The sequence below is a fragment of the Bos javanicus genome, chromosome 9 (assembly GCF_032452875.1).
Source record: "Bos javanicus breed banteng chromosome 9, ARS-OSU_banteng_1.0, whole genome shotgun sequence".
Taxonomy (NCBI): Eukaryota; Metazoa; Chordata; class Mammalia; order Artiodactyla; family Bovidae; genus Bos; species Bos javanicus.
The window spans coordinates 38,414,162-38,433,678 of record NC_083876.1 but is presented as its reverse complement, the minus strand read 5'-3'; the positions used below and the strand labels follow the sequence as shown (position 1 = coordinate 38,433,678).

The window sequence follows — 19,517 nt, the reverse complement described above, 5'->3', positions numbered from 1 at the left end:
GTGTTAATTTCTTCCTTCCTGCAGTTATTCACAGGAGGGTCTGGTCCAGGTGTTTCCTGTGAGCTAAACAAAGGTATTTTATTGGTATAGCTTTACTCTCATTACCGGGGAGGCCGGGTCCAGAGATGGGCCATGATGTTTAATTTTAGCTTATAGGCAACATCCCTTTAGTGATTAACTTGTCATAGAATAGGAAGGTTTTTCCCTGTTACACGGGTTTTATCCTATATCTTAGGCAGGAAGATGAGGAGTTGACATCATACCTACACTGGGTATTCCTTGTTGTTTGGTGTGTGTGTGATTATGGTGTAATTAACTACTTAGTAAACCATGTGGGGTATGTTTGCACATTTTATGGAGTCCCTGGCTCTCTGAGGATCCCAGAGTCCTTGTTGTTGGCAGGAAGCCCAGTTTTTCTCCAGGTCTTGGGCCTTCAGTCACTGTGTCTTTATACACAGAAAGAGAGGTGAGCAGTGAGCCCAGGAGAGGTAACAGGTAAATCGAAGACAGGGGACAGATCACAGGGAATAGAAATTGGCCCTAGAATGGGGGCAGGAAGATGGGCCACTGGATCCACAGAAGACAAAACCCCATCGGAGGTGCCCCAAGATACACAGATAAAGACCATAGTTGAAAGCTGGGTAACAAAGCCACAAACCACTGGGCACAGGAGGAGATGGGCTGGTGACCACACATGCTGGGGAGGTGAGAATTAGAAGGGAAGGGGCTTTTAAAAAATCTTGATTTGTTAAATGAGTGGTTACTGCTAGTGTAACTGTTTTGTCTTAGCCCTAAAAGATTGGGGTTAACTTTGGTCTGTCATGGGGCTGTGGCCGCAGAAAGCGGCTTCTCTCCGGCCCCAGACTGTAGGCGTCCACCTGAGTTCCATCTACAGTATTTCCAAACCTAATCCACCTGGTAGGAGAACGTGCTGTAACCGAGGTAGGCACCCGGCACTGCGATAAGAAGCTGCTGAGTGCGGGAAGGTGGGGCGGACCTGTTACAATGTGGTGGGAGAATTGGGCAGGGCCAGGCTGTGATGGGGTGGTCAGAGGCCAGACTTGCCCCTGTGTTTTGAGGGCCCCGGGAGAACAAGCAAGCAGCAAAGAGAGGGCCTGGGGCGGCAAACCCAGAGGAGAGGCTGAGGGTTAAGGCGGGTAGCTGCGTCTAACATCACCATTTTGCTCAAGGCCGGCTCTGATCTCCTGGAGCGGGAAGAACAACAGTTCCTTCAAACAGATGTCACCCTTGGCCTGCCCCCTCTCAGTCCCGGGAGAAGCGCGCTCCAGGCCACCGCGAAGGTAAATATGAGAAGAGTCGCCTGAAAGTAAACAGGGTATTAAAAGGGATCTGGGAAAGCGAAAGCAGAGCCTGAGAGCTGGAGCACAAAGTCGGGAGCTGGGAGGTGGAGGCGTGGGTCCTTCCTCCAGGAGACAGAGGAGAGCTTTGTGCGCTGGCCTCGCAGCATCTCCGGCTGCGCGAGGCCAGCCTGGGGCCATGCGGGGGCCGCTGCTCTCCACGCTTCTCCTGGCCGCGCTGTTGCAGGTACGTCCTGGCTCTCCCGCCGCTCCGTCCCCTCGGGGGCTGCGGTGGCCCTCATTTCCTCAGGTCAGAAATCAAAAAGGAAGAGAAGATGGGGGAAGTGGAGGGGTGCGTTCCTTGTGGAAATAGCTCCAGACGGGTAGGGAGCCATGTTCTTCTTCTAATCAAGTCCTGTTTTAGTTCATTAGCTTCCGGGAAGAGTGGAAAACGTTGCTCCCTTTTGGGGTAGGGCACTTAATCCTGCTTCTGATATGTTTGAACAGCCCCCAGGTTTTCATAAAATTTATTTTTTTCTTTTTTTAACTGGAGTCTGCCTAGAGCTGGCTGCCCTGCGGGCGGGGTGGGTGGCGGTGCCCCTCTGCTGGCGCCAGGCGGGCAGACTGCACAGAGCTGCTGGAAAAAGTGACCCTGACGTCTCTCTTCAGCTAAGCCTGTGGTTGTTTGAGAACACTTCGGAGCAAACACTTAATATTTTTAAAACATTCTATTTTTTTTGTCTTTTCTTAACCCATGTGTTTTTCTCTTTTCATGAGACAGAATCAGTCTACAGGATTTTTAAGTATTTTGAGCAGCAGACCAAAGGGAAGTTTAATTCAATATGAGTGATTCTTTGCTTTAGCATTTTTTTTTTTTAATCAAGACGATTGAAATGGGGTGGCTTATTTTATGGATTTATCTACATGGCGGAGGTTTTTGCTAGTTCAGAGGACAGAGCTTTTGAAACCTGGTATTTTAGAATACAGGGATGTGTGTGTGTGAGTTAATTTGATTGAGGTAGTTAAGCAGCAGATGTATTTTAGAAAACGGGGGGTTGAAAATTGTTATATATGGAGAGATTTAAGATCTTAAAAGGGTCATAACAAGAATGTCAGTGGTACCATTATGTGGACGGATGGAGAGGTGCTTTTCCCCAGGAGGAGGGAGATGGGGCTGTCTATCACCTGGTCCACTGCTCTTGAGGAAAACGCCTGCCACTTTTATGGATTGAGAACTACAGCATATCCCTAAGCAGCAAGTGTTGCAACAGAGAGAGATGTGCCCAAAATAAAAAAAAAACAAAAACAAAAAGAGGTTATAGATACAGCAACAAGCAAATATTATGCTTAATGGCAAAGTTAAGGGTCTGAATTTTTGAAGGGTTCGATAGTACCTACCATGTATAGAAATCTAATATGTGCCAAGAACTGTGCTTCACACTTTAGTGATTAAGATAATAACTCAAAATAACCTTGCAAAGTTGATATTATTGATCCTTTTTTTACAGAGGAGGATTGAAGCTCAAAGATCAAATAAATGAATGTTATCTAAGATAAGCATAGCTCTGTGGTCAAAGCCTTCTTTCTGTTGTATTATTCTGATGATTCTTTTCTTGTCTTAATATTTGGATTTTGAAAACAATAAAAATAGCTGAAGAAAAGAGAAAATTATATGTAATTCTTTATATTTACCCACATATTTGCCATTTCCAGCACCCTTGATTTCTTCATATATTTCTAGCATACTGTTGTAATCTTCCCTTCAGGTGGAAGAGCTTCCTTTACTACTACTTGTGAGGCAGGCATGCTAGCAACAGTTGCTCTCAGGTTTTGTTTATCTGGAAATGTCTTTAATTTCACCTTCATTTTTGAAAGATAGTTCCACTGGAGATAGAATCCCAGGTTGACAGTCCCCCCCCAACCCCCCCGCCACCCCCACCGCCACCTCTTGGCATTGTCTCAGGGTGTGTCTTGTTCTTGTTTTCCTTCTCCTTTTTTAAAGCCATAATATTCTGGTGGTGTTTTAGGGTCACAGCAAATTTGAGAAGAAGGTTTCAGAGATTTCCTGTGTACCGCCTGCTGCTGCACGTGCATAGCCTGCCCCCTCCACTCCCTGATTATCAGTGTCTCCCGCAACAGTGGTACCTTTGCTACAACTAATGAACTACATTGTAATAGGAGTTCTACATGAACCTAGTGAACCTACATTGACACATCATAACCATTCACTGTCATTGCTTACATTAGCTTTCACTCTTGGTGGTGTGCTTTCTGTGAGTTTGGGCAAATGCATGATAATGTGTATCCACTACTATAGTATCATACAGAGCATTTTCACTTTCCAAAAAATCCTTTGTGTTCTCCCTGTTTATCCCTTCCCTCAACCCCTGACAACCACTGATCTTTTTACTGTCTTCATTGTTTTGCCCTTTCCAGAATGTCATGTAGTTGGAATCATACACTATGTAGAATTTTCCAGTTGATTTCTTTCACTTAGTAATATGCCTGTCTTTTCAAGGCTTGATGGCTCATTTCCTTTTAGCACTGAAATATTACTCCACTGTCTGGATGTGCCACAGTTTATCCAGTTACCTACTGAAGGACATCTTGGTTTCCTTCTTTTAATGAGACGTCAGATCACACATTTATTGTTTTTTCTCTTGTATGTAATGCTCTCCCTTTCTTAGACTGATTCCAGGATTTTCTCTCTATCCTTGGTTTTCAACAGTGTTACCTTGTCACCTTGGAGATTATATAGAAATGCTTCAAGAACTAGAAAGATAAACATGTGTCCCCAAGTGGGAAGTTTGGGGAGTGGGCACTTCATTAGAGGAAGCAGCATGAGGAGAAGCCAGCCTGGTCCCTCTTGTCAAGTGCATGGCATGGGAGGAGAGCGCATTGGGCAGTGCAACTAGAGAGGAAGGCGGGAATCAGCGCACATAGGGTTTGGATACCCTGCTCAGAAGTTTGGCCTGTATACTCTTGCCAGTAGGGAGCCACTGATGGGTTTTAAGATGAGAAGTAAAATCAAATACGTTTTTGTTTGTTTGTTGGTGGAGATGCTGGGGACCAACAGATATTTTTTAAAGAGATCCTTAAAAGTGGGAGATTCATTGAAGTGCTTCTTGAGAGAGGGAGACCAGTTAGGAAATTACTGCAGCAGTACTCAGTAGCAGTGAAAATGAGAGAAGAAGGTCTAGTTTTAGGGATATGAGGATGGTAAGAAGGATTAGTTGCTAAATGACTGTAGGAGGTGCGGGAGAGGAAGATGACCTGGATGCCTCCCAACTTCCTACCTCCAGAGTATGGAAACATTGTCTCAGGTGGGTGGGCCAATGGTGAGTGTGTTATGTGAGTGTTCCTGTAGGAGATGCTAGTGGAGATGTCCAGTAGGCAGTCAGCTATGTGGGTCTGAGCTCAGTGGAGTCGTCCTGGATGGAAATTTATATTTGAAGCTGCATAGGGTTAAAAACGAAGGCAAGAGGGTGAGTGAGAGTGGGGCACAGTGAGATCAGCAATCCATTAAGGTCATGAAGCACCCAGGAGCCTAATCTAAGTCAAATTTAGGGTTACAGGAGCCTGCAAAGGAGATTGACAAAATATGTCCAGAGGTAGGGATAGAATTGGGTTGGGGTGACAGGGAGGAGCTGGTGTCATGCAAGTCAAGGGAGAGTGGAGAATTGAGAGTCCTGTGCCTTAGAAAGGGGGGGGGTCACGTGGGGACAGAGAGTTCAGGAGCATGAGCCCCGCTGAGAGGCCACTGAGCCTGGCGAGGGGTCCCTGGTAACCATGGCCGAACCTGGGCAAGAATGAGGAGCAGGCACTCACTGTTTCTACCCTTGCTATTTCTACTCCTTTCACATTTTGAATTTCCATTGCCCCTCCTCATCCTCCAGAAGCCCAGCATGTATCCTCAAAGTCTATTCTCACATTGTACATTCAACTCAAATAGTAGCTGAAAGTGTTACTCTGGGGAATACATATTTCATCAGTGGTAAGGAAAAAAAAAGGCTGAAGATTTAATGGTAGAATTTCAAACAGATACTTTAAAGTGTAGGGTTTTTGAGTTGGAAAGAGGTTTAGATCTCTGGATCAATCTAACTGCTTTCAGTTCCATCAAATAAAAGTTGAGAATTACAGAAATTACTTGCCAGGCTCTGTGCTAAGTGCCAGTAATACACCAGCAAGTGAACCTCAGGTTCCTGTTGTTGGGTAGCTTTATGGCAAGTGGTAAAGACAGGCACTTATTCACAGTTTGAGTACACAGGTAAAAGGGAGCATGGAGAAGTTACAGAAAGTCTTCTGGAAAAGGTGGTAACTCAGTGAGGGAGTGTGGGGGGCTGAAAAAGTTTGTAGGAAGATTGAACAGCCTCAGATATGCAGGGAACCACAGGCATTTTCATTTGCTGGAAGCTACGGGATGTAAAGAACTCAAGAGACAAGGAGGGCCCTGGATGCTGTGCTCAGGAGCTTGGACCTCCCTGCAGGTCTGTGACCTTCAGGTGTGAGGGAGGAAGGAGATGGAGCAGGCAAGGCTGGGAAACTCAGTGGATGGTGTCACACCATTCACTAAAATGGGGACCAGCTGAAAGCAGTTTCTTGGGGAGAGAAAGTGAGGTCCTTGTGGGACATCAAAGTGGGAGAAATCCTGCAGAAAGGATTGAGCTAGTTGTGAGCCCATGGGGAGAGTCTGGGCTGGAGAGGAGAACCAGATGCAGAGATTCAGTGATCTGTTCAATATCTAATCTGATTTGTGGTAAGACCCGGCCTAGGGAAGGGAGGTAGAAAGGTTCTGGAAGCTCCTGGTTTAAGTACCTTTTCTTCTATTTACTTGATGTGTGACCTGGAGTATCTTAAGCAGTCTGAGCCCCATATTCTTCCTTTGTTACATCAGATCAGATCAGTCGCTCAGTCGTGTCTGACTCTGCGACCCCATGAATCGCAGCACACCAGGCCTCCCTGTCCATCACCAACTCCCGGAGTTCACTCAGACTCACATCCATTGAGTCAGTGATGCCATCCAGCCATCTCATCCTCTGTTGTCCCCTTCTCCTCCTGCCCCCAATCCCTCCCAGCATCAGAGTCTTTTCCAATGAGTCAACTCTTCGCATGAGGTGGCCAAAGGACTGGAGTTTCAGCTTTAGCAGCATTCCTTCCAAAGAAATCCCAGGGCTGATCTCCTTCAGAATGGACTGGTTGGATCTCCTTGCAGTCCAAGGGACTCTCAAGAGTCTTCTCCAACACCACAGTTCAAAAGCATCAATTCTTCAGCGCTCAGCCTTCTTCACAGTCCAACTCTCACATCCATACATGACCACAGGAAAAACCATAGCCTTGATTAGACGAACCTTTGTTGGCAAAGTAATGTCTCTGCTTTTGAATATGCTATCTAGGTTGGTCATAACTTTCCTATAGAGTGCATAATTTCCTGTTGCTACTGAAACAAATGACTACAATCTTAGAGGCTCAAAGAGTGCAGATTTATTCTTTTGCAGTTCTGGCCTCTGTAGTCTAAAATCAGAGCTAAAATCAAAGCAGGGCTGTGTTTCATCTGGGGCATCTAGAGGGAATCTGTCCTTTGCCTTTTCTAGCTTTCATAAGCTGCCTGCATTCCTTGGCCCGTGACCTCCCTTCAGCAGCGGCCTCATGTTCTCTCTGGTTCTAGCATCACATCTTCTCTGACGCGTCTGCCTCTCTCTTTCCCTTATAAGGGAGAGCAGATTGGAGGGAAGAATTGGGAGGATGTGTCTGATCTTGTGAAGTTTGCTATGCTTATTGCATGTCTAAGTGGAGTGCCGGGGACCAGCCCTGGCTGATCCAGGGTATTCGAAGGAGAGACGGCATAGGCGAGGATCAGGATACAATAGCTTCAATTAGATATTAATTAAAGATATAAAGAGTAATAGAATAAGGATAGCTCAGTAGGAAAATTCAGTGGAGAAAAGAGGCTGAGTGGCTTGGTTTACTCGGGAGACCAATAAAACTTCAAGACAAGAAGTTTGCACCACTTACGTAGGCCACAGGCGTCCTTCCGTTCTCCCGAAGGAGAGGAGACACTGAGGCCTCCCCGGTCGGATCTTAGAAGCCCAGGCATAATTAGTAAGCATGGTGGGTTCCGCGCTCCAGATGGAGACTCAGCCAGAGTGGGAGAGAGAGCGACATGGGGAGACCAGTATTTCGAGAAACTGATCCCAATTCTTTATTTTCCAGAGTCTGTTTTTATACACTGAGATGTTATACAAAAGTCACGTGGGGACAGCAGTCCTGACTTTTATTAAAGTCAGGTGCTTCACACAAATGTATACAGAGGTCTTAGGGGTGTTACATCATCTTCTGGCCAGGGGGGCCTGCTGACAATTTACGACCCTCTCCTTGTGACAGCGGTCAGTCAATCAGGACACTTATTTCTCCAGGGCTGATTATTCTCAAAACAGACGCCACCCAAATAAAGTTACATTCCTACAGGGTGAGGGTGTAGTGGGTTTTAGTTAAGGAAAGAATTTACTTAGCCTAAGGTCTAACGTGATTAATATCAAAGGTTAATACTTATTCCTTCTATATATTCATTAATGTGTGTAAGGGCAGGGGATATGGAGACTTAGCAACAAACATTGGCTCAACAAATGAAAAACCCTTCACCAACACAATTTCTAATTAGCCCACTATACTTATAGTTTTCTAACTTCTCTAAAGAACCTGTTTTTAGAGGGTTTAAAGCATCTCGTGCCTCTCACGGTTGGGAGGCTGTGAGCAATCACATGTGGCCGGACAAGCCTGTCAGGCAGGCTAGAGAACCTTCAGAGGAGTTTGTAGGTTAAAACACTCTTATCACGCCCAGAAATTATTATTAACTGGAGCTCTAGGTTAACTCCTTCTCCAAAAGAGGTGGTGGGGGACAGCCCCCCTTAAAGTCAGAGATGTAGGTGAGAGCACAAAGTAGTAAAATAGGCAGGCTCTGGTTATGGGGGTAGATGCTCGAGGAGTTCCAGGGGGACTCCTGAGGCTCGATCCCGCCTTTGCGTATGTCGAGCCTCCTTCCTCATGACCTTTGCCATGGGCGGAGTACCTCACTCTGGCCCCCAACAGTGGAGATCTTTTAAGTAGGCAGTTTGAGCCTGCGCTCAGAAGAGAAGCCTGGGTGGAGGTATGAGATACAATGAGGAATGCTACTTTAGAGAACTTACCCACAGGAAGCTCCAGTGCTCAGAGATGAGAAAAAACCAGAAGAAGAGACTAAGAAGGAGCCATTGATGAGAAAGGAGGAGTAAGAAAGAGTCATGTGTTGGAAGCTGAGGGCAGAAAAGTTTGAGGAGAGACTGATCATGTCAATTGGACTTCCCCGGTGGCTCAGTGACAAAGAAAGCTGCTATCAAAGCAGGCGATGGGGATTCGATTGCTGGGTTGGGAAGATCCCCTGGAGAAGGAAATGGCAACCTGCTCCAGTAGTCTTGCCTGGGAAATTGCATGGACCCATGGACCGGGGAGCCTGGTGGGCCACAGTTCATGGGGTCACAAAGAGTCTGACGTGACTGAGCATGCATGCACGATCATGTCAAATACTGATAGATATTATTACAACTTACCATGCTGTATTCTAGTATTAATAATTTGGGTGAAATCTATTTCTAGAAAACCTCTGAAATTGGTTTGAGGAACCATTTCTAACACCACCTTTATTGTCCAATGAAGTTCTGCTGCAGGGCCCAGGACGCTGGGCTGTCGGACACAGCAGTCAAAGGAAGTCCTGCAGAGGGGGCAGAAGGGCACCATCGAAAGCAGTTTTGTCACTGGCCCTGTCAGTGCCCCCGTCGGAAGCCCAGCTGCCCTCCTGGAGTGAGCCTGGTGAGAGATGGCTGTGGATGCTGTAAAATCTGTGCCAGGCAGCCAGGGGACACCTGCAACGAAGCTGACCTCTGTGACCCCCACAAAGGGCTGTACTGTGACTACTCAGCAGACAGGCCTAGGTACGAGACCGGAGTGTGTGCATGTAAGTGTTTCCTTCTGGACCGGCTGGAAGATGTTGAGTCTAGACAGGACTTATTTCTGCAGTTTTTACATTGGAATAATCATCTTCATTTGACTAAATCTGAGGTGGGCTTAGTTTTCATGCACCAGTGAGACTGGCCTTGTCATATTGAACACATCTGAACTGAGCAGATGTTACACATGCATTCAGAAACCTGTTGTTTTATTGCATTGAAATGATCTTGAAGTTCTTGTCAGGTAATTGCTTTTAGTGATAAAAATAGGAGAAATTATATAAACAGTCTGACTTATTAAAATGGCAAAAAGGACAGTTTTTGTTATACTATCAAATGCAATCTGAATTCAGCCTTTTGTGTACCTGAAAAATATTCTTTCTTAATACGTAAGGATATATCTCCAGTATTGATATACTGCTTTATACAGCCTTCTGAACTAACCATCAAGTTACTATACTTTTTACTGAGGCAGATTTGTAAGAAAGAGGACGGGGCACCCCAAATTTCAATTGAGCCCTCAGCTTTATGAAGGGAGGGTCTTAGCTCTGGAGACTGGAGTGCGCTCAGTTGCTTCAGTCATGTCTGACTCTCTGCGACCTTCTAGACTGTAGCTCGCCAGGCTCCTCTGTCCACTGGGATTCTCCAGGCAAGAATACTGGAGTGGGTTGTCATGCTGTCCTCCAGAGGACCTTCCTGACCCAGGGATCAAACCCGTGTTTCTTATGTCCCCTGCATTGGCAGGCGGTTTCTTAACCACTAACACCATCTGGGGAGACTGCTCAAGACCATCTAAATCTATGCCTTGACAATAATCGAGGATGTTGATTTATTTAGGAATAAAAAGTAAAATTTCTAAGGGAAGGGGAAATATTCATGTCAACTGAGTTGTTAGGTTACTCTGTAGAGCAGTCAAAGTGGGAAGATTAATTACTAGCAGAAGTTAGGTTGTGAATGTTGGGTGAGGACACGTCTCTGGAGCTGGGGTGAATGTGTGGAATCATTCAAGTTCAGAAGCCTGATGCCTCTGTCAGTTCAGTTAGGTCACTCAGGGTGTCTGACTCTTTGTGACCCCATGAATCGCAGCATGCCAGGCCTTCCTGTCTATCAGCAACTCCCGGAGTCCACCCAGACCCATGTCCATTGAGTTGATGATGCCATCCAACCATCTTATACTCTGTCGTCCCCATTCTCCTCCTGCCCTCAGTCTTTCCCAGCATCAGGGTCTTTTCCAGTGAGTCAGCTCTTCACATGAGGTGGCCAAAGTATTGGAGCTTCAGCTTCAGCATCAGTCCTTCCAATGAACACCCAGAACTGATCTCCTTTAGGATGGACTGGTTGGATCTCCTCGCCGTCCAAGGGACTCTCAAGAGTCTTCTCCAACACGACAGTTCAAAAGCACCAATCTTTAGCACTCAGCTTTCTTTATAGTCCAACTCTCACATCCATACATGAGCACTGGAAAAACCATAGACTTGACTAGATGGACCTTTGTTGGCAAAGTAATGTCTCTGCTTTTGAATATGCTGTCTAGGTTGGTCATAACTTTCCTTCCAAGGAGTAAGCATCTTTTAATTTTATGGTTTATTATATTGATTATCTCTGGGTTCAGATTCTGAACTCTGTCTGCAGAGTGACCTTGGACAAGTTGCCTAACCTGTCTGTGGCTCAGTTATATCGTATGTACTTTCTATCTTATAGAGTTCTTAGGAAGGTCAAATGAAATGATGACACAAAACCCCAAATATCTGGTATCACAATATCTGGTATGTAGTAAATTCTCAAAAATGTAACTTCATGTACAGTATGATGAGTATCATTACAGAGCACAGCCATGAGAATGGGGGTGGGGATGATCTATAACTGGGGTCACAAACTGTGAATCTGGGACCAAATCTGGCCCACAGTCTGTTTCTGTAAATGACGTCTCATCAGAGAAGCACCATGCCAGTTCAGTTACATATAGTCTGTGGCTGCTTTATAGTAGCAGCATCTAGTAGTTGCAACAGAGACCAAATAGTCTATAAAGGCCATATAACTTTACAGAGAATGTGCTGATTCATCATACAGAACAATGGTTTTCAACCTTTTTTTTTGGTCTGAGGGTCCCTTTAGTCTTATAAATTAATAAGGACCCAAAGAGGTTCTGTTTATCAATTATTTCTTGGCATTTAATGGGTTAGAAATGTAAAACTATTTACTAATTCATTTGAAATGAAATAACCTGCCCATTGCAAATTAATAGAAATAATATTATTTGTGAAAGAACTTACCTTAAAAACAAAGAAAAATTTAGAGACGAGTGAAAGTGGAATTGTTTGACATTTTTGCAAATCTCTCTAATGTCTTACATCTGCTTCTGCATTCAGTATATTGCTATATGTTGTTTTAGATTGGAATATATGAAGGGATTCCAGCCTCACACAGATATATTGCTGGAAAAGGAAGGAATGTTTTAACTTTTCAAATAATTATATTTTTCTCATATTATAACTGGAGTTTCGAAAAATTAGCTGCATCACTGCTAATCATGTGGACTCTGAAACCACGTTGATGAACTTATCAGACTCTGTGACATTAAAATACATTGGTTTAGTCAAAGACCCACTTGGAACAGGGCTTTTCCTCATGCATAATTTTATAACAATAGCATATACTAGTTATTTGGAAAATACCAGTTTGGAACAATGGTTTATGGAGATTTTTTTCTTTTTTAAATCACATTATTTAGTACCAAACTCATCAGAAAAGCCTACATCTTGGGTAGCTATAAAGATCTCAGTGTTGGACATAAGTTTTCCAGAATTCTGATTTTTGCTCGACAGCCTTAAATTCTGTCATTGGCGATAAGTACTGTCAGTTGTTTTCCTTGAAGTGATAGGCTCACCTTGTTGATTTTTAAGAAAATATCTGCCAAATACCCAAGTCTGAATAACCATGATGTGTCACTCAGTCACTTCTTCTGGGGAAATTACCACTAAAAATGTGGCTAGTTAGGCCCACAACTGAAACAGTAACCTAGGTGCTTCTCCTCCAGATAACTATCGTACTTTGGTACAGTATTCACAGGAAAGCCCTATGCATACTTCCTGTTTTTTCACATGGAATATTAAAACGATGTTTTGATCATTAAGATTTAATAAAATTTGTGTTGTTAAAGACATTCTTAGTAAAACTAAGAACTCTTTTTTAAAAAAAGTATACTTATGTACAAATGCATGGCAAGGAAAAATACAGTGGCTAACATGTACAGCCTGACTCATTCTAAGGTGCCAGCAGCCATTTGAGCCACCACTCCTTTTGCACGTTCGGTGCAAATATCAACTGAGTGAACAAAGTTGGTCACGTCTGGTACTCTGAAAAAGTTTTGACCTTCCAGTTCTGTGAAAGGGCCTCAGGTACTGCCCTTTCAGATGGACCACACTTTGTGAGAACTGCTGATCCACGTCAAGATACCCCTCAGAGGAAGTGAACATTTTCTTCCAGTTCTCTTAAAAACAAAATCAGTTACTGTGCAGTATTGTAAACAGATTATGATTTCTTCATCCATTCACTTACCCCAACTTTCTAGGACAATATCCCAGCCTATTAGTGAACATCTGGGGATATGTGTCTCACCAGCCATCAGCTCAGCTCTGAGGTTTACAGTCATCCCAGTGCTGTATTCATCCCAGTGCTGTATTATGGGGGTTTCCAGATGGCACTGGTGGTAAACAACTGGCCTGCCAATGCAGGAGATGTAAGAGATGCATGTTTGATCCTGGTTTGGGAAGATCCCTGGAAAAGGAAACGGCAACCCATTCCAGTATTCTTGCCTGGGAAATCCCATGGACAGAGGAACCTGGTGGGCTACAGTCCGTGGGGTTGCAGAATCGGACCTGACTGAAGTGACTTAGCACGCAGCATGCACACAGTGCTGTATTCATAGTGGTGTTTTTTTTGTTTGTTTGTTTGTTTTTTAATGCAGAACAGGGTCTGAATTTTGAAGGTGATCACTTGGGGCGGATTATCTCCAAATCTAATGAAAATGTCTCATGTTCACTTTTTACAGATGTTCTGTGAAGGAGGTTCCAGATGGGACCAAGGAAATTGAGAACTACATAAAGGAGAGAGCAGTTTGCTCTAGGGTTTTCAGCTGGAGGTCTAGACAAGCAGTTACAGTTCTTTGGTGGTTTTGTTCTTTTCTCCTTTCAGATCTCATCGCTGTGGGATGTGAGTTCAACGGGGTGCATTATCAGAATGGCCAGGTGTTTCAGCCCAGTCCCCTGTTCAGCTGCCTGTGTGTCAGCGGGGCCATCGGATGCACACCTCTGTTCATACCAAAGCTGGCCAAGAGGCACTGCTCTGGGGCTAAAGGTGGAGAGAAGACTGATCAGTCAAAATGTGGCCTGGGGTCGTCACAGAAACAGCTCTCAACAAGCTACAAAACAATGCCAGGTGCTGGTTATGTAGAACTAGTTCTCACGTCCGACTTTGCCTGGTTTTCTTTCGTGTTCCTTTTATGTACCAAGGGACTCAGTACGCACTTAACTGATGGGTGGTCAGTGTGAGATTTAGTTTGAGTGTGCCATTGTACTTGGTCTTTGCCTCAGGCAGGTATGCTTTAAGTATCTGGAAAGGGAATTTTATAGTGTTTTAGATTTTTTTCCTTTTTTTTTTTTTTGTTTTGGTCAGGTGGCTTTGCAGGAAGGATCTCAGTTCCCCAACCAGGAATTGAACCCAGGCCATGGCAGTGAGAGTACTGAATCTTAACCACTAGAGAACTCCCAAACTATTCCAGTTTTCTACTAGGTCAGGAAATTCTTCTAAATTACTACCTCTACTTATTTCCATTTAACCTCTCAGGGCTTCCCAGATGGTGCTAGTGGTAAAGAACTCACCTGCCAGTACAGGAGATGTTAAGAGATGTGGGTTCAATCCCTGGATCAGGAAGATCCCCTGGTGGAGGGCATGGCAACTCACTCCAGTATTCTTCCCTGGAGAATCCCACAGACAGAGGAGCCTGGCAGACTATAGTCCATAGTGTTGCAAAGAATTGGACACAACTGAAGTGACTTAGCATGCTCATGCATAGGAAAACTGACCGAATATTGTTGACATGTACCCTAGCCTGGAAAAACTTTCATTTGTATTATTATGGGCAAGAAGTATGAACTATCCAGTTCCAATACAACTCTTCTGTATGGTAAAAGCAGAAATGAAAGGCTACTGATTAAAAATATTAGAGGGTATGTGTTGAATTTGTAAATATTTCTAAAAATAGATAAAATTACCCTTTCCTTCACTCTGAAAGTGAAGCTTAATAATTACCAGCCTCTAAATAAATGTGCACACAGGCATCTTTAAGTAGGTTGCCCAGGTATGTGAGGAGTCAGAAACTTATAGTGAGATTTTGCATTACTCAGCTGGAGCACCTGGCCATTTATAGTTGGTGTCACTGTATTCGTGACCCTTGTATTTGGTCTGCTCTGAGTTAGCACCTTATTTAGGTGCTGGAGTTTTTGGGGGGACAGAGTTTTCAAAATTGCCAGCAGCTGAAGCACAGGTGAAGGACTCAAAAGGGGGCAAAACTCATGCCTGTTATTATTCACATCCGTGTTTTCATCCAGAAATCAAGACTGGCTTTTTCTTGAAACTTAAAGCTTAGTAAATGAAAGGTGCCATGGAAATATGGAGTATTTATATATGCTAAAGACTCCTAAATTCACTTGTGTTATGGGAATAGTTAATAAAAGCAACCACAATCAGAGAAATAAGTTTTAGATCTTTAAAACCTAATCTTTAAAGGGGGAACATCCTCTGGGATTCCAATTATGACTGTTAATTCAAAAAAAATTTAACAGGCTATGGCAAATAGGCATTTACCATATGTGGCTTTTCAGCTAACAGCCTGATACTACTAATGCTGTAAAACTTTTTAAAATTATAAGCCAAATTCTTTTTTCCAAATAGACAAAATCAGTTGATTTTCTGCATTGAATCTGTGTGACAAGTTTTTAGGACCCATTTGTGAACCTCCCTGATGAGACCAACTTAGAGCAGCAGTTGTCCCCAGGTCATTGGAAAAGACTCTAATGCTGGGAGGGATTGGGGGCAGAAGAAGGGGACGACAGAGGATGAGATAGCTGGATGACATCACCAACTCGATGGACGTGAGTTTGAGTGAACTCCGGGAGTTGGTGATGGACAGGGAGGCCTGGCGTGCTGCGATTCATGGGGTCGCAGAGTCGGACACGACTGAGCAACTGAACTGAACTGAAAGGCCTTTGGATCAAATTGGTCTCATTTGTAAAGTTAGAGTGGCTTCAGTGGATTCACTTGGAACCTGGTGGAGGACACATCAGATGGTCATTCTTAGTGGTTAGTGCTTTGCTACAAAAAATTAGACTCTCCCAAGTGCTGTTTATTAATATATATATATATAATTAATATATATATTATTAATAATAAAGACCTAAATTTGTTTCAGAGGAAGTATACGTTCAGTTTAATATCTCTTGCTTACCTTTAAAACTGTACTTACGGGCCCAAACAAGCTTGGCTTTTAAAGTGAAGCACAAGGACACACACATACTTTAAGATGTATTTGTCTAGTAACTTAGTTAATTCCAGAGTCCACGGTTGGAATCTAGCTTTTACTTGGACAGCAGGAAGCATGCAATGACTTGATGCCTCTATGCTTTACTCACTGCTCATTAGACACTAAACTTTTACAATTTCTTCCAGTTTTCTTGCCCTTAAATGGATGCTAAGCACATTTCCTGAACTGCAGCTCTTGGCTTAACTCTGAGGGGGATTACTGGTAACACGACAATCTAAGCTGCCTTTATTTATTGCAGATGCGCCAGGCTTTTACCCTGCTTCCTGCGCTGATGCCTTTAAACTGCTGCCTGCCTTCCAGGTATCTCCATTTTTCTGCTTCCTCTCCCTCAGTTCTGTGTGCAGTTGCAAGATGCTACTGTAATAAAACTGACAAAGTATCAAAGTATCATTGTATTCAAAGACAGCATATACTTCCAAGTGACTGATATTTCCTATCAAGAAGGCATGGGGAGCAGTCCTTTTTAAATTGACATTTTAAAGTAACGTAGCCAGCATTTTGCTGTGTTCAATTGCAGACTCAAATCTCTACCTTACTTCGGAAGCACCCACTTTAGAATGTATATTAACCTGAAGGAAATGCTTTCCATTCATTCTGAAGTGGCAGGCAATGTCTAGACAATGGAAAGGTTAGGCCTGATACCACAGGGAATTTAACAATTAAACTGAATAAAATAGATGGCACATTTTTCATGACTTAGTATATGATTATTTAGTGTAGAGAATCTTCTAAAGACTAGATTTTTAAGTGGTGAAAAAAATAACTGGTCTCATTGACAGTTGAATTCTCAGATTTAACTTTTGTATTTTAGATTTTAATATAACCATGAAATTTAATAAGACCACATTGTCTGATTAATATCCTGAATTCCCTAATCCGACTCATGTCTGTTTCAACATCTGTTGAAAATATCATCAAGCATAAGCCAATAAGCAGAGAAAAGGTGGCTGTCCATCAAAGTATACGCTTGTTTAGTACTCAGGGGGTGGGCTAAGCAGAAAGAAGTAAATGGATATTTTACCCAGTTTCTCAAAGATAGTGCATTTTTATTCCTAAGCTACTGGACTATAATATTTGGTCAAAAGATAATTTGGGGAGTAGGGAAAATAGAATAATTAATTAGACCATCAGCTTAATTTATTCAGAGTTACATTATATAAAGTTCAGATCTGTAAACTATTAGCTTAAAAGTCAGGATTAAAAATTATCTGCATGAGTACATACATATTTAAGTACATGTACTCCCCTTCCTCTATTTTAGCATATAGGAATCTCCCACTGATTTGGAAAAGAAAATGTCTTGTGCAAGCAACAAAGTGGACCCCTTGCTCCAGAACATGTGGGATGGGAATATCTAACAGGGTGACCAATGAAAACAGCAACTGTGAAATGAGAAAAGAGAAAAGACTGTGTTACATTCGGCCTTGTGACAGTGATATATCAAAGACAGTAAAGGTAAAGTTTAATTATATTTAACTGCATTATAATTCAATATTGAGACTCTTGAAAAGTGTGAGTATGTGTATGTGTGTGTTCTGGAGGTATTTGTTAATAAAACCACTTCATGAAACTCCTAGAGTCAAACCATCTTGAAGGAAGGCAAATATTAACTAGCTGCACTTTGTGGGAAAAATTTTCATTGAGCAGGGAGAAAATGTTAACCTGTGGATTCTAGAATATTCTAACAACGTAATAGTTGGGTCTCGATCAGTCTGATTTGTTGTGGTACCCCACCATGTATACTGTTTAGGAGAAGATCTTTTTCAGATTCTTTTTCCTATATTAATTTTATGTAGTGGAATCAGAACCATCAATAAAAGATTTTGGTTGCTACACTGTAATTATGAAAACAAACATATGAATAGCAGAGCAGTTCTGATCTTAAGTTATATATCACCAGCTTGGAGAGGGAACCATACCATTTCCAGAATGCTTTGCTTAGTTACTGCTTCCCAAAGGACTGTAATGTCATAATACACACTCTAAGGTTGCTTGGTGTAACTAGAGCTGGTCCTGTTTCTGGAACTAAGCAAGATGACTGTCTTGAGACTAATTTTTAGAAATGCTACAAAACCAGTCTTATCCCCAAGTTATTCCCTATCAGAAAGTTGACAGTTTCAAAGGGATTAAGATGTTTATTCATCTATCCATTTACTTAAACTGTGGTAGCTAATTCTCTAAGTCTTGGCCCTTGACATTAAACAAAACAAAGATTTTCATTTATTGTGGAACTAAGTGAAAAGCAGATAAGAAAAAAACACTGGGGAGTGGATGGAGGATGCACAGGGAGGACTTTCAAAGTCCTCTTGTGGGAGGGAATTTTAAGGTCAAAAAGGGCTGGACATGACTGAATGCAACTATTAACACCCTATTAATATTAATAAATATTAATATTAATAAAATGCAACTATTAATGCCCTAAATGCAACTACTTTCTGTGTGTATGTATAATAGTCTCTATTCTATGAAGTATCACTTTTCTGAACTATTATAATCAAGTTTAAAGAGTGACTGCTTAATGTTATCAAGTTTAAAGAGTGACCACTTAATGTTATATATCTTTTCAGATTCCCAAAGGAAAAACGTGCCAACCTACTTTCCAACCTGTCAAAGCTGAAAAATTTGTCTTTTCTGGATGCGCAAGCACTCAGAGTTACAGACCCACTTTCTGTGGCATATGCTTGGATAAGAGATGCTGTGTGCCTAATAAGTCTAAAATGATTACTGTTCAATTTGATTGCTCAAATGAAGGGTCATTTAAATGGAAGATGCTGTGGATTACATCTTGTGTGTGTCAGAGAAACTGCAGAGATCCAGAGGATATATTTTCTGAGCTCAAGATTCTATAAAATGAAGCACAAGGAGGAAAAGTTAAGGTTAATCATGTTATTACATCAAAATTTAAAATGGTATTAAGAGGGTAGCAAATTTGCCTTATTAGTTTAAAACAGTAAGAATGCCTGGATGTTCTCAGATAACTGTATTTAAAGCATTAGAAGCTTAAAAAAAGGTTCTCCTAAAAATATATGTAAAATATGAAAACCTTAAAATTGAGCTCTTAAAATGTATAGTTATGTAATAGTTGGTTCTGTCTACATATTCCATGAAATGAAAAATTATACAATTTACAAGAGAACATTTTATCCTATAAGATTTTCTAGATTAAATCTTAAACAGGAGTAAGATTAAGCTGTAAATATATTTATTATTTCCATTGCCCTATCCTGAATATCAATTAAGATTTCTTTTGGAAGGAAAAAATGGAACTTCTTTGACCACTGTTGACAGTTATCTAAATTTTTATACCAAACTGTAAAAAATTTGATTTCCAAGGTAAGAACCAAGAGCAGTACACTTACTTTGAAAAGGAAATAAATTAAAAAAAGAACACTAAAGAAAGCACACAAGATTTTTTTTTGGCTTGAAAATAAATTTTCTCAAAATTACTTCCTTAAATGGTAAGTCCATCAGTGAATTTGAAATATATAATAAATTAATGCTGAAGACTAAAACTGGAGATTTATAGTAATTGGAACACTTTCACTAGACTATTAAATTTACTGCAAAGTTTCAAAGAAAGTATCAAGCTTAATAATATTCTGTTTGCTATATAAATAGTGACAATCAAAACTGATAACA

General features: G+C 42.1%; 1 protein-coding gene across 2 annotated transcripts; it reads left to right on the top strand.

Moving 5' to 3' along the window:
- The first annotated feature begins 1,314 nt into the window (after positions 1 to 1,314).
- Positions 1,315 to 19,420, top strand: CCN6 (cellular communication network factor 6). 2 transcript variants are annotated; one of them, XM_061427554.1, is made up of 5 exons: positions 1,315 to 1,545; positions 8,988 to 9,285; positions 13,472 to 13,714; positions 17,140 to 17,333; positions 18,446 to 19,420. In XM_061427554.1, the coding sequence occupies exons 1-5, from the start codon at positions 1,498 to 1,500 to the stop codon at positions 18,725 to 18,727; spliced, it is 1,065 nt and encodes a 354-aa protein (XP_061283538.1). In that variant the 5' UTR covers positions 1,315 to 1,497; the 3' UTR covers positions 18,728 to 19,420. The 2 variants fall into 2 exon arrangements, with proteins under 2 accessions (XP_061283538.1, XP_061283539.1); XM_061427555.1 differs by lacking the exon at positions 18,446 to 19,420 and adding an exon at positions 16,117 to 16,178 and having other exon boundaries at positions 17,140 to 17,262.
- The last annotated feature ends 97 nt before the right edge of the window (positions 19,421 to 19,517 follow it).

Bases quoted from the DNA above. Each gene is read 5' to 3' on its own strand.
- CCN6 (XM_061427554.1), top strand. From the start codon at position 1,498: ATGCGGGGGCCGCTGCTCTCCACGCTTCTCCTGGCCGCGCTGTTGCAG. The intron at 1,546-8,987 runs GTACGTCCTGGC...TGTCCAATGAAG, and splicing joins TCCTGGCCGCGCTGTTGCAG to TTCTGCTGCAGGGCCCAGGA. The intron at 17,334-18,445 runs GTAAAGTTTAAT...ATATCTTTTCAG, and splicing joins ATATATCAAAGACAGTAAAG to ATTCCCAAAGGAAAAACGTG.